Here is a 15,098-nt window from a genome sequence, read left to right as displayed (position 1 = left end):
ACTGACCCACATGAAACAAGGCCCCCCCCACCCCCTACATCAGTAACACACTGTGGGCAGCCTTATGTAGGTGACAGTGGGATTTCTACTCCTCAGTGGGAGGAAGTCCTGCTGATTGGCTGGCAGTTCTAGCAGTCTGCTCACTGTACTCAGTACTGGTACTGTTGGGATTGTAACCAGGCCCCGGGATGAAGGCATCTATGGCATCTGGACCCAGGCAAGTCCATTTTGGATGAGGAAGGATCGGGGAGCGAGAGGTGGGTTTTGATGACCAGGTGGGAAGTGATAAAGAGGGAGTAACATCTTCCCTGAAGGAAAAATCAGTTTGGACCAATACTCTTATTTTCCTGTTTTACTGGTGTTCCATTTTAAAGTATACAAGACCAATTCAGACCAGTATTATTTCCCCAGTTTACTGTTTTTCCCTTCTGGGTTGGGAGAGGGGGCCCTGATGCACACAGGACCCCACCTCCCCAACCCTGAAGGATCTACCTCCACTTTCTTCCCACATTTTAACCAGTCTGGTTAAAAAAACGACCGATCCACCCCTGCCTATGCCAACCATATTATGGCGTGGGCAGCGTAATATTCAGTTCAATCAGCTTGTTAACAAGCTTAACTGCCTGTTAATTATCTTTTTAAAAATGGTGGCAGGCTGCTGATTTTGGCAGCTGCCTGTCTACCTGTTTATGGGGAACACAACAGAGGTGGGCAGGAAGGCAGCGGGCTAGCCACCTGTCACATTTTACATGTCCCCTCGCCAAAAACGCACAAGGTGCAAGGTCACACAATCCAGCCCCAAGAACTAACTATATAATTAATGATTGGCAATTCTGTTGAAAAGATATATGGTACTACATTTTCACTGTAGACATACTGAACAGAAAAGTGTCACTCATGAACAGGTGAGATTGAAAGTACAATACAAAGTCTTGTTGGCTGCACACTCCTGGACAGTGACAGCAAAAATTGCAGTTCACTTAGCATGCTACAGGTGAATCAGGACAATCCGCTTACATGAAGCTTGATCTGAAAATGGTGCATTGACCAAATGGAGCTCTGCTTTGCAATCTGCAAAACTGTGGATACTGAAACAATTTCCTGCTGATGCCAAGTAATAAACATATATTGATCCAAATAAGAAGCAGTGCCGTGTTTCAAACCTTTAGAAATCTCAGAGAGCTTTATCCCAGAAACAGGTCTTCATGGGAGTTATACAAGGACCTACTCAAGTCAATATAAAACACGTGCAAATTAGCAACGTTCACTAAAATGAGCTCTCCCATCATGGAATGGCACTTCCGCCAGCTGCAATTACTGCACAAATTAGTTCAATGCCATAATTTACTTTATTTAAATAAAGTTTTCATTAAGGCCTTTTGGCTAAGATCAAGTGTAGCATGGAGAGGATGCTGCACTTGGTTGAGGTCATTAGGTTACGCTGAGGCTTCATATGTTTCATATGAAGCAATTTTTAAAAGCGGCATCTCGGCCTTTTGGCTAAGATGCAAATGAGCCCAAGTCTTGGAGGAGGAACCTCCCCCTTCTCCAGTCAGCTTGTCTCATGTAGATCGGGTCCAGGACAGGGTGGTTTAGTCGCCCGCCCTGTCTTGTCAGCCTGGATCGGAAATGTCTCAACTTGTTGAGACTCTGAATTGGATTTGATTTGATTGAATTGGAAAAGTATAAAAAAAATGTTTTCATTAGCCTTGGAGGCGGAGACGTCTGCCTACTCCAATCAGCTTGGCTCATGTAGATCAGGCCCAAGACAGGGTAAAGGGTTGCAGACCCTGTCTTGTCAGCTTGGATCGGAAATGTCTCAACTTGTTGAGACTCTGAATTGGACTTGATTTGATTGAATTGGAAAAGTATTTTTAAAAAAGTTTTCATTAGGACCCATCATCTGCCTGCATCTCCCTCCTTCCCCTCCACCCTCACACAGCAATTGATTGGAGCAGGCAGAAGCAAGAAGCAATTGGATTGCACTGTTGCACCTTCCATGTTGCTTTCTGGTGGTACTTCGAAGTGGGAACTTCTGTTGTCTCTTTGAGAAACGGCTGATCACCTCTTTACACATGCAAGCAAACTAAAGGCCAATTAGGGAGTGGGCAACAAATGCTGGTCTTGCCAATGATGCCGACATCGCATGAAAGAATTTGTTTTGAAAATTACTGATGACTTGAGGGCCCAATTCACATATGGAATGGCACTAGATCCCAGCATATGATCAGGGCGAGGAAACAATTCCCTGGTGAGTGGAACCATCGTGTCCCACCAGCCAATGGGCAGAGTGAGCCGGTAAGATTGCAAGAGAGCTGAGAGATCAGGTTTGCGCGCCCAATTTCTTGCCTCTTGCGATCTTACCGGCACCGGATATCTGGCGTGAGGCTGAATAAATTATTTAATTTTAATTTACATATCTTTAACATGTGATTAGCAAGCCCGGGACTCATTTGTCCAGGCTCACTTGCTGCTACGGCCTCGCTGGGAGAGGTTCTCTCCAGAGCGAATCACAGATGGTCCCCACCAACGGGTACAAGAAGTGATGGCCTCGCTAGTAGAACCCGGAGGCTACTGAGGCCCCCTGGGAGGTCAGGGTCAGGGGGAGGGGGAGGTCCCCTTGGGCAGTGCCAGCTCAGCCTGGCACTGCCCACTGGACACCACCAAGGGGACAGAGCGATTGGTGGTGGGAGGGAGGGGGGCCTATTGCCACGCTGCATTAGAGATCGTTAGGGTGTAGGAGAGGGGCCCGCTGCCACTCTGCAATGGCGGTAGGTGGAGAGAGGAAGGGGGGCCCGCTGCTCTCTGCAACAGTGATCGGTGGGGGGAGGCAGTGGTGGACAGGGGATCTGTTTGGACTGGGGGTCTGACGTCTTTAGGCCATGGAGGCCTGCTGAGAGTAGCAGAGGCTGTGTGACAGATCCCTCTGCTTACAGATCTGTGCATGTGCAATGGTGTACTCTGCTGCTCTCAGCTAGCTTTCCGGTGATTTAAGCCCCACCCCCTTTAGGCAGGAAACTAATTTTGAGGGTTTTTTTTCCACTGTAAGTGCATGAGATAGCAAATTTGGACCTGCCCCAAAAAACAAATCAGAAACTCTCCCGTTTTGGTGCTTGTTCTGGACTTAGAATTTTTTTCATAAGATCACCCCTACCAATCTCACCTATGTCTATACAATAATCAACAGATAGTTTAGGTCAGCATCTCAAAAATTTTAATATCTTTGTCTGCACTGATCGACAATCCACATTGAGAAAAAACGGTATGCAGTGTTTTAAAGCTCCTAAGTATCACCAGATTGCTATCTACGCAGAATTTGGTGATATCAACCAAGTGATTGGCTTCCCTGAGCTATATGGATGGGGAATATCCCAGGTTGATGGCTTCAGGAGTTTTTTAAAGTGGTTTCAGTGCCATTATGTTAAATACCGCAGGAACACCAAATGGCATTAGCATATTCTTCTCCTCTTTTCCTAACTTTCTTTTCTTTTTCTCTCATCACAGCCCCTCAGTTCTGAGATTTGAAGTGTTCCTATTGTTTTCTCTTCCTGAAAAATGAAAACAGCTAGAGATAACTATGGAGCAAGGTTGTCCCAGCATTCAAAGTTTTGCAAATTCTTACTATTTTATAGATCTATAGGTTTAAGAACGTGCTTTTATTGATGTTAATAATTATTGGAAAACCCTATCCCCTTACCTGCCTCTTCTTGCACTAGCTGGAGAAAGCAAGGGAAACACTAGAAAATACCAGGCTAAGCCACGAGTGCATGTACCAAGTAGGAGATTATGATTTTGAGGAATGGGACAGGACATTTTGTTCCAAGTACAAGTTCATCGGTCTGTGTTCCCATTCCTAATGATGCTTGCTGGAAATTGTCAACTGTGGAAGTCAAGAGAGAGTGTTCCCTATGGTTGAATAGTCTGTCGACACTCACTACTCACAGATATAAAAAGGTGAATTTCTGAAAGTTGCAATGCTTGTGGAACTAATTCCCTGCATGGCACCATACTCCAACCAGACAAAGGGAATAATTTGGCAACTTTTTTTGGTTCGGAGCAGAAGAGCAGTGTTTCTCAGGGAACGATTTACAGTGACACAATAACGTGTCTTAACATAGTTTATATAATTTACATTAGTTGGTTGGAGGACATTGGAAGAGTTTGCTAAGTATTTTTCACAAAGATAATGCTCCTATAAATAGGATCAAACTGTTGCTTGCTTTCCCTAAAATTTGTAAGCATTATAATATAAGAGTACATATAAAAATGGTAACATGCTTTAAACCAACTCCAGAATAAGATGGGAAATCCTGGAGACTGAATGATGTTACTACATCAGCTGAGTGAGGATGCGACATGGAATATGGAGTGAATTATGAAGGTCACCATCATATAAACAGTGATATGATTAATGTAGAATCATTATTATTGACCTAGAACATCCCAGAGCATTGTATTATGCTCAAAACTCATGGTTGTTAACTGTACAATGATTAGCTAATTACTGGTCACAAGGTGATCTTAAATTCAGTTGTGAATTTCATAGAATCTCTACAGTGCAGAAGGAGGCCATTTGGCCCATCGGGTCTGCACCGATCACAATCCCACCCAGGCCCTATCTTCGTAACCTCACGTATTTACGTTCTCCTGACACTTAGGGGCAATTGAGCATGGCCAATCAGCCAAACCACGCATCTTTGGAATGTGGGAGGAAACCCACACATAGGGAGAACGTGCAAACTCCACACAGATATTAACCCAAGGTCGGAACTGAACCCAGGTCCCTGGCGCTGTGAGGCAGCAGCGCTAACCACTGTGCCACCATGCCGCCTAAAGAAGTCCATTTTCGCAAATTAATTAATAATTTTGCAAATTAAGTTAGCGACATGCTCTGCACTCTCATGCATGTTCACCACCAATCATTGAAACAGCACCTTGAAAATATTAAGTGGATTAATGCTATTAATAACCCAGCTTTCAGAATTTATTTTATGTTCGATTTGTTTCAAGTCTCCATTGCCACATTGTGGAAGAAAACAGGTTTGAAGTTGTGCTTTTCACACGACAAACTCTCATTGGATGCAATAAGTTTAAGGTCCTGGTGAAAGCCCAGTCCTTCCCCGGATGGAAAGCAAGAGAGCAACACTCAAATATTCCCCATCAGTGTGGCAGTAGAGTACCTCGCATTGAGGCTTAGTTTACTGCTTGCTTTGTCAAACATGGAGTGATCCACAGCAGAAATAAAGGTTGGAGTATTTTTTTAAATAAGTAATAAAATGAATCTATATATAAAAGTTTGCATCAATAGTGACAAAACAGATTAGTAAAGCTCTATTTTTAAAATACCCATAATTGGACCTTCTATATGATATATAAAATAATCTCCAGAAAACTGAATCGCAGTAGTAGTTAGCAGTAATTCAATAAATTGTAACTAGGTTTGTTTAGCAACTTTGATCCTTGATCGTACCTTATAATAAGGAGGATGCACCAGTGAGAAAGAAGGTGTGATTCATACATTTAAAATGGAGGATGTGCAAGGGCATGATGGAAAAATGTTTTTATTTGACCAACATAAACAGGGAAAAGGAAATAACTTAAAATGGAATGATAATTTTCCTCTCACGACTGCATGCAAAACATTCTGCATCATGACCTTTAGGAGACAGAAAGAAAACGCAATAACATATAGGGTACAATCATGATTTTCTGAATCCAGGTAATCTCACATTGCACACATTCGGTTAATAACTTATTTGCATCAAGCAGGCATTTCCTGTTAGCAACATTTTCAAGATAACCACCATCCCAGTAGCACGCTATGTTGCTTGGGCACAAGACCCCTCAGCAAGGGATGCCACATGCTCTTGCAGACTTCCCAGCCTGTCCATTCCCCCACCTCCTGAATCTGCTGGCATCTCAGATTCCCTCTCCAGCCTGTCGATCTGCTCCTGGCTCCTCCTTAGGGTCTCTTCTAGTTGTCCTCGCAGTGCCTGTACAGCCAAGAGCTCAGCCTGCAGCATATCTTCTCTGCTGGAGCTATGGTAAAGATGTAAGGGTGACAAAAATCAACTGTATCAAAACAATCATAGACAGTGCTTGATGAATGGACAATACTTAGAAGAAACATCTACATGCACCCTCCTCTGAGGACTGTAGGACACACTCAGTTATAAAGTGACATTGTTCTTTTCCTAGCACTTCCCCAACCCCTTAATGTGGTCTTAAGCCTGGGACAAACTTAACTTTTCAGTTTAAGAGTTCAATAAATTTCCAGGGCAAGGTTTTTTCAGATGGTGTGGTTTTCTGCCCCACCACCTGAAGAGTCAGCAGGAAACACATCCCCTCCACTCACAGCAGCCCTGTAGCTATTTAATGCTCCGAGGACTGGGACTACAGGCAGTCCCTAGATTCTACATCCTAGAGTCTGGGACCAAGTAAGTGCAAGAGGTGTCAAGGAAGTTATGGGCTTTGAGGCCCAAGGGGATTGGGACAGCGGGTTGGAAGTCTTGATTACAAGGCTAGGGGAGAGGGAACACCTCTGGGGAGGCAGACCTTGGGGCATCCCCATGTGGATAGTATGCCCTTGAGAGAGGTGCCTCCTCCATCCCATGAAGCTCAAGCAGGGGTAATCTGCCAGGCTTCCCCAAACTCCTCCCGCCAGCCTCAAAATTGAGGCCAGGTAGGAAGCAGGCTTTAAGTGGCCAATAATTGATTACTTAAACGGCTCAACTGGAGTGAGGGTGGGCTGCCCTAGATGGGGAAATGTTATGGGCTGCAAACCTGCCATTGGGGCCTGTAAAATTCTGCCTCAAGTGTTAGTTACCACAGGGGCTGATTTTAGGTGCAAAAATTTAGTGGAGGGGAAAATGGGTTTGAATTAAGAGTTATCAAACTTGACTTAATTTCCCTGTCTGAACATGAAGATTATGACCCAAAAATCACAGGGCTTCAGGTCAGATTTTGTCAAGCGATAGAGCTTGCAGTTGATGAGAATGTGTATTTACTGAGAGTCAGGGAATATAGTGAACAACATTTTGAGCCCTAGAAAACTGACATCTTATAATTTAGCGAAGGTTTCCGAATCGAGATAACTTCAGCTACAAGAAAACTACAGACCACGTGAAATACCCTATAACAAATAGAACAGGTACTGTGATTCACAGCTCACTGGCACATTTTTATTCCTTCATGGGATGCGGGTGTCACTGGTTAGGATGGCATTTACTACCTATTTCTAATTGCCCTTGAGAAAGTGGTGGTGAGCTGCTTTCTTGAACTGCTGCAGTCCATGTGGCGTAGGTACACCCAGTGTATTGCTAGAAAGGGATTTCCAGGAGTTTGACCCAGTGACAGTAAAGGAATGGCAATATATTTCCAAGTTATAATGGTGTGTGGCTTGGAGGGAAATTTGCAGGTGATGGTGTCCCATGTGTCTGCTGCCCTTGTAGAGGTCACAGGTTTGGAAGATGCTGTAAAAGGTTTTTGGTGAGCTGTTGCAGTGAAACTTATAGATTTTACATACTGTTGACACTGTACATTGATGGTGGAGGGAGTGCATGTTTAAGGTGGTGGATGGGGTACCAGTCAAGCAGGATGCTTTGTCCTGGATGGTGTCAAGTTTCTTACATGTTCTTGGAGCTACATTCATCCAAGCAAATGGAAAATATTCCATTACAGTCCTGACCTGTATCTTGTAGATGGTAAACAGGCTTTGGGGAGTCAGGACGTGAGTTACGCACCACAGAATTCCCAATCTCTGACCTGCTCTTGTAGCCACGGTATTTTTATGCCATGTCCAGTTCATTTACTGGTCAATGGTAACCCCAGGATATTATTTAGAATTCAGCAATGGTAATGCCACTGAACGTCATGGGGAGATGGTTAGATTCTCTCTTGTTGGAGATGATCATCGCCTGGCACTTGTGTGGCACAAATGTTACTTGCCACTTATCAGCCCAATTCTGAATATTGTCCAGGTCTTGTTATATATAGTTACATTGCTTCAGTATCTGAGGAGTTGCGAATGATGCTGAACATTGCACAATCAGCAAACATCCTCACCTCTGTTAAAGTTTATTTATTAGTCACGAGTAAGCTTACATTAACACTGTAATGAAGTTACTGTGAAATTCCCCTAGTCGCCACACTCTGGCGCCTGTTCGGGTCAATGCACCTAACCAGCACATCTTTCAGACTGGGGGAGGAAACCGAAGCACCCGGAGGAAACCCACGCAGACACGGGGAGAACGTGCAGACTCCACGCAGACAGTGATCCAAGCCAGGAATTGAACCCGGGTCCCTGGCGCTGTGAGGCAGCAGTGCTAACTACTGTGTCACTGTGTTGACCTTTTGATGGAAGGAAGGTCATTAATGAAGTAGCTGAAGATGGCTGGGCCTAGGATACTACTTTGAGGAACCCCTGTAGTGGGTGTGCTGGGACTGAAATGATTGACCTCATCAAGAAATGAAATCCTGTAACTCTCATCCTGAATAAATGCAGACATAACAAACAAGGTTAATAATAAAACTGCTTGTCGATGCAGCACAATTCTATACAAATTAGTTGTAATGAAATAATAGTATCATATTTATTTCTGGATATGGAGCAACAAAATAAATCAAGCAGAAATAGTAATTAGATATAAGCAAGCTCTTCATCCCTACAGATCACCCAGAGGGTGCATTCTTATTGTACCAACGTGTCACTTGTGAATGCTCTATGGCTCTCAGATGGAGTTGGAGGATGCCACCTTGAAAGAATTAATTGCTGTGATAAATTGCAGTTGTTCTGTAAATACCAACTGGGTTTGTTCAACAATTTGACTCTAACTTTAGTAAGGAGAGTGAACCAGTGGAAAGGATGGTGTGGCCCATACATTCAGAATGAAGGGAGTGCAAAGACATGGTGGGAAAATGCTTCTTTTTGACCAACATAAGCAAGGAAAAGGAAATAGCTTAAAATGGAATGATATATTTCCTCCCGTGGATGCATGCAACACATTTTGTTTGGATCAGGACATGGGAAGAGAACTCATACCAATCACGATTTTCTGAATTCTGGTCAGTTAATGCATTTCACATGTTTGGTTAATAAGCATTAAACACAAAGCATTGTCTTTCAGCAACATTTTCAAGGCAACCACAAATACCACACACCAACATGCTGTTAACAGTAATTACTGAGGTTTTTATGCAGATTATGTGCACTTTGGACAAGGCAACAAACGTTACATTACTTTACGAATGGCAAATGTGGTTTTCATCAATATTTTGCAATTCTATTCATTTCCATGATTCCACTGTTATAATAATGTGCGGAATCATACAAAGAATTTATTTTTATTTTTGGAGCTGTCAACAATTCAAATTGAACACTCACTTCTAAAAGTGGTAACCAATGATAGCTTGATCTTTATGCAGAGCTGCAAATCTACACACATACTCTCTCAGGACATATGCAGACTGCAGATGTTTTGCATTTACCGGTCCTTTTCTTACCTGTCAGTTTGATTGTGGAATTTAACAAGACTGATGTAGAGTTGTCGTTCAGAACGAAGAGCTTCACTCAGTCGTGACTGCTCCTGGACTTGCTCTTCAAGGGCACAGATCAGCTGCCAGTAAACAAGAGCAACCACACGAAGCAGGGGGAAATCAAGTATTATTTTGAAGAATGAGATGAATAAATTATGCTATTAATGTTGACATTCAGTTTGAGACAATTATAAGTTCCACTGCAGATGTTGAATTTGCAAATTGTTTGTTTGGACACTAGAATGGACATTACAATTGAGTTCTGAGCTCATCGGTTGTGGGGATGGTGGTGAAATATTTATCCATTCCCAATCAGAAGCCAGCAACCTCTGCCAGAGGTACACAGATGAACACTGAGTGAGGAGAAGATGAGATTTGGTTGTGATAACCCTTTACCATGTAACTGAATAATATGTCAACGTTTATTGTCAAGGCATTTGTGACAGAGCTACCAGACGGCAACCAATATCTGTGGACTGTACCCCAGCAAGGAGTGGATGGTTTCAGTAGAGGAAAGAAATTGGGGAGAAAAAGATCATAAAAAGTCTCACTTCTGGATTCATCCAAATAACTTCTGGATTCAATCTATTTTGAGTCACTTTTGCCCTAAGGCCATGACAAGACCATAAGAAATAAGAACAGGGGTAGGCTATTCGACCCCTCGAGCTTGCTCCACCATTCAATAGGATCATGGATGATCAAACATTCCTTATAGAATAGAATCATAGAATCACTACATCACAGAAGGCCATTCGGCCCAATGTGTCCATGCAGGCCCTCCAAAGGAGCAATTCATACTCTGCCATTCCCCCGCCCTCTCTCCATATCCTTGCACATTCCTCCTTTTCAGATATTTAGAGAATGTAAAAAAATGTACTGTACTCTGCCTAAATTGTCTGCACTGACTGAAAAATGTGCCACCCTGTCTAATCCCATTTTCTACACTTGTTCTGTAGCCCTGGAAGTTACAGTGTTTCAGGTGAATATCCAGACACCTTTTAAAAGAGTTGAGGGTTTCTGCCTCTATTCTTTCCAGTGAATTCCCAACACTACCACACTCTGGGTGAAAAAACATTTCCTTATCTCCTCTCTAATCCTTTTTTCAATCACTAAGTCCATGCCCCCTTGTCACTGAACTCTTTGTTATTCACTCTATTCAGGCTCCTCACAACCCGGTATACTCAATCAAATTTCTCCTCAGCTTTGTCTGTTCTAAGGAACACAACCCCATTCTATCCAATCTTTCTTCATATTTGCAATTTTCCAGTCCTGGTCACATCCTCTTAATTCTCCTCTGTGCCCTCTCTAGTGCAATTACATCCTTTCTGTCATGAGGTGACACAACACAGTACTCAAGTTGTGGGATCACTACTGTTTTAGATAGCTCCAGTATAATCTCATTGCTGTTACATTCTATGCCTCGGCTAATAAAAGGAAGTATTCCCTATGCCTGTTCAACCACCTTATTGACCTGTCCTTCTACCTTCAGGGATCTGTTGACGTTCACTTCGAGGTCCCTCACTTCCTTAACACCTCTCAAGTATCCTCCCACTAATCGTGTGTTCCTTTTTCTCATTTGACTTCCCAAACTGCATCACCACACACTCCTCCGAGTTAAATTCCATTTGCCACTTTTTATCCGTGACATCAGTCCATTGATATATCAAAACCATAAAGATTTTTTAAAAAATACTCATCTATTCCTAATAGCACTTACTCATTCTGGAGAGAATCCTATGACAACCCACGCAGCCACCAGCTCATTCTGTCTACTTTTAAGGTCATTTATTTTTCCCCAAGCCCATAACGCTTGACTCATTGATGAACACGAGTTGATCTAATTCCTATTTACTGCAGACAAAAAGGGAGTTGGAACTCAGAAAGTTCATACCTAGCTTGAACCAAGTGTGAAAATACCACTGAATTTTCCATTACACTTCCACTGCACACATCTACATACATAAATACCTGATTGATCGCATTTACCTGATTATGTTTTTTTCCTACATTTTTCTGTGTAGATGATTCCATTTTTGCCACTTGCTCCCTCATTACTAGGAGCTCCTGTGTAAGCCTCTCCACCTCTGGGAATTCACATGGCTGAACCAGCTGCAGTTGCAGGTCCTATGGCGCAATAATACAAACATCACCATTTCAACTTTGCAGCAATTCAATTGATAAATCACACTCAAGCCGTGGGAATTTTATATTCAGATGTGACCAAAGTATAATATCAATGATGCAATGTTTTATAAATAAATGTGCTGTCTTCTTAAAGAACCAGTTACATGTGACTTTACTCATCCTCTAAAGTGACAACTGAGCAAATTCTTCTCAAAGAGATTAGGAGGTAAGATTCTTTTTCTATCTTCGTGATCCTTCGTGATTCGCTCCAGGTTGATTAAATGAATCGTTCATCTATCTCTTGACCTGGGATTCCCACGTAAAATCAGTCTGCACGAGCTCTGCTGCATACTTCCTAGTGACCATGTGCTCAGCGCACAGAACTGTCCCTAACTTGACACAAAGTTAGTAACTTCAAACAGAGAGAAGACCGAAAACTTGGTCACAGAAGGTATAATCCAGGAATAGCAGCATGTCCTGTCAAACGAGTCGTCTATCCTTACAATTTCTATACATCAAAAAACGACTGCTGTTTAAATCACAATGGACCTTAATGCACTCCTCCTTGACACGAATGTTGCTTGAGAGGGTTTCAATCTCCACAATCTGATGCTGGATCTCCCTTTCCTGGTTGGAGAGGACAGACTGCAGCGTGGCCAGCTCAAGCTGAGAATGAAAAAGCACAAACCATCTTCAGATATCTGCCCTCATATTAATTAATATTAATATTTTAAAACATTCAAAATGTAAGAGAATAGTTCATTTACCTACTTATCTACTTTTCATTTACCTAACTTAAAATCAAGTGACATGTCCCCACCACAAGAGGGAAATGTCAGCAGCATAGTTGCCACTGATGATTCACCAAGTCCCAAAATTTACATTTTTTTAATACTCATGATCCAAGCAGGACATTTAAACAGCACCCATAATGCAAGACATTAAAGGCTGAAAAGAGCAGGAGAGAAGCCAAGTTAAATCAAGGAGTAGCTGTTAAATGAAGCCATATTAGTTTTAAAAGTATGCAGGAATAGGAAGAAAGGAGTTTCTCAGTTTGGAGGTCTTAAGAATGAACAGTTCAGAGTCATAGCTGGTTTATTCAGTCTTGATTCCAATACACTGAGGAATGTACAACATGTGGTTGACTGCAGTTTTCTGGACATGCAGCTGAGTAACTCTTTTCTTTCACCAAAACTTTTCCATCCTCCTCTCTAAACCCTTTTTTCTTTTCTTCAGCTGAGTTCTCCTCAGTTCCTTATTCTGCAGTTGTCATTTTCTCAATCCTGTCAAATTCTGAGAGAAAACTTACTTGCCTAACTTTGAATGAGGTGTATTCCTATGTCCGTTTGTTTCCTTTTTCATCAGTAATTCTGAGTAACAAAACTGTATGGATATTACTCCAGCTTGGTTTGTATCCACCTGAATGACGGTAGGATTTTGCCTCAGTTTTCACGTACCATCTGATGCCTGAGAGTTCCCCTTTTTCCAACAGCCTTTAAGCATTTAAAAACGTAACCTTTATTTTCTTGTTTTTAAAACTTTCCGCACAAATTTCTTCCCTTCTTTTTCTTAAGGCATTGACTTTTTTTTCATTTAAGTCAATGTCAAGTGTTGTCAGGTATTTGACCAGGGAAACATCGGAGCCTCATTCAACGTCCACACAATGTGCATTTTCCAGTTGAGTTCACTGGGAGTGATCAACAATGGGGAAATCTCAGTAATTTTCCTGCTCTCTGGGTGGTAGCGTCAAAATTAACTGTAATTCCTCCACTTTGCTCCCAGTAACAACACAAATCTGGAACTCAAATGTGTACCAGCAGAGCTCTGCACGCCCCCAAGAATGCCCCACATCACCACTTTTGATGAGGACACCTAACCAGTTGGCAAGGCTTTTCATAATGCACCCCAAACTTGACAACCTCAGCCTATTTTCCCACCACCAGTAATAGTGATGTTAAAACTCACCCTAGTCTCTTTCTCCTTCTTCAAAACAAGTTGTAGTTCCTCTTTCATCTGTTCCAGCTCAACCTGCCTGATGTCATCTTGTTCTGAATCAGTCATTGCATCATCTCCATCTATGACTGTCAGTGCTGCTGTTAACAGAGAAAAATGTGGTCACTTGACACAGAGTGTATTGGAAACAACCTTCAGAAGGATTAACCTCACAACAGGTTTATTGCATTCTACTTATTGTGCACTGGCAGGCAGTACTGAGAGACCTAGATGCTGATTTAAAACATCACATGGTTTCCAGTGGATTTTGTACTGGAATAGAAGGCAGTTGATTAAAACTAATTATTAGTACAATCGGTTTCAGGCAGTAATCCATTCCCTGTTTGAGCAAAGAACCTACAGGAAATTTCATTGAAGCCACATTGTTACCCCAATCAGGTCCGTCCCTTAGGTGATTTATGTGCAAGACATGAAAGATGGAAAATCAAAGCCAAAAGATCCAGTAGAGCAGGCTCAATTGCATCAATGATACATTTCCCACAATCTGCATTCAAAGCTTATAGAAATCAAACTAGCAAATAAGTTCCATTTAGTGCTGACTAAAGAACATTTCTGTACTGTCAGCATCCTTTGTGGCAATTGTCTGCTCTTACTGCTGCTGTTTATATTTTGCCACCATTGACAATTAGTACTGAGATGCAATCAGTAAAATCCTGAGAAGTAAATGGTGTATGAAACTTATTTTGGGTATGAGTTAAGAAGGTAATGACCTGTGATTGTAGCTTAATTTTACCTACCTTCCTTTTCATTTGCATTCTGTTGGACATCACTGGGTTCAGATGCTTCCATTTTTTCAGGCTGGAGAGAGTGCTCATCATTGCTCTGTCCATCCTGCACCAGCTCCTAAAGATACAGCTCAGATTAACCGGTTTAGAAATTATTATCCCCTTCAAGAAAAAAAACTCACAACTGATCTTTGGAATTTATTTTTTGTATCTTTACCTTTTAATTGCCAATTTTTCTGGCTTAGGCTTGTTACAAGTGCATGCGCTTAGTTCTGTTGTTACAGGTAGCTGATTGCATTGGCTCACATACCTCTAATTACAGCTGCATTTTGTGCTTTTGCTGCAATGCCCTTTCCCACTCCCAATTATGCAAAAACAAAATTCTATTACACACAAGTACTGCTGAATTCAGCCGAAGGCAGGTTTCTTTTATTGATCCATCAAACATGAAGGACTTACATGGATTATTCGATCCTTTTCCTGAAGAAGTTCTTTGAGGCGGGCTATTTCTGTTGGCATCTCCAAGGCGGAAACATTCTGTTTGGTGAAACTTGCTGCAGCGCGATCCTTCTCCACCAGCTGATGACGCAATGTCTGAAGTTCACGGTTCTTCTCAGCAAGAGTATGCATCAACCTCTCTGCTGCATCCTGAACAAGAGAAAAATAACACACAGGAAATTATATTAAAACGTGTCACATCTG

General features: G+C 42.2%; 1 protein-coding gene across 16 annotated transcripts in view; it reads right to left on the bottom strand.

The window, feature by feature from the left end:
• The window catches only part of pde4dip (phosphodiesterase 4D interacting protein), a 425,654-nt gene that overhangs the window by 122,788 nt on the left and 287,768 nt on the right, over window positions 1–15,098 (bottom strand). For 14 of the 16 annotated variants that reach the window (XM_078218377.1, XM_078218362.1, XM_078218364.1 and 11 more), the window contains 7 exons: window positions 14,856–15,044; window positions 14,409–14,514; window positions 13,624–13,751; window positions 12,208–12,324; window positions 11,521–11,658; window positions 9,502–9,614; window positions 5,900–6,039 (listed from right to left, as the gene is read on the bottom strand). In XM_078218377.1, the coding sequence (XP_078074503.1) occupies window positions 5,900–6,039; window positions 9,502–9,614; window positions 11,521–11,658; window positions 12,208–12,324; window positions 13,624–13,751; window positions 14,409–14,514; window positions 14,856–15,044 (931 nt within the window). The remainder of the gene's footprint in view (window positions 1–5,899; window positions 6,040–9,501; window positions 9,615–11,520; window positions 11,659–12,207; window positions 12,325–13,623; window positions 13,752–14,408; window positions 14,515–14,855; window positions 15,045–15,098) is intronic. The other 2 variants (XM_078218378.1, XM_078218363.1) reach the window with 1 other exon arrangement.

This window comes from Mustelus asterias, chromosome 8 (genome assembly GCF_964213995.1).
Source record: "Mustelus asterias chromosome 8, sMusAst1.hap1.1, whole genome shotgun sequence".
NCBI classification, from domain to species: domain Eukaryota; kingdom Metazoa; phylum Chordata; class Chondrichthyes; order Carcharhiniformes; family Triakidae; genus Mustelus; species Mustelus asterias.
The sequence above is the reverse complement of the archived record's forward strand: the minus strand, read 5'-3'. Positions and strand labels throughout refer to the sequence as shown.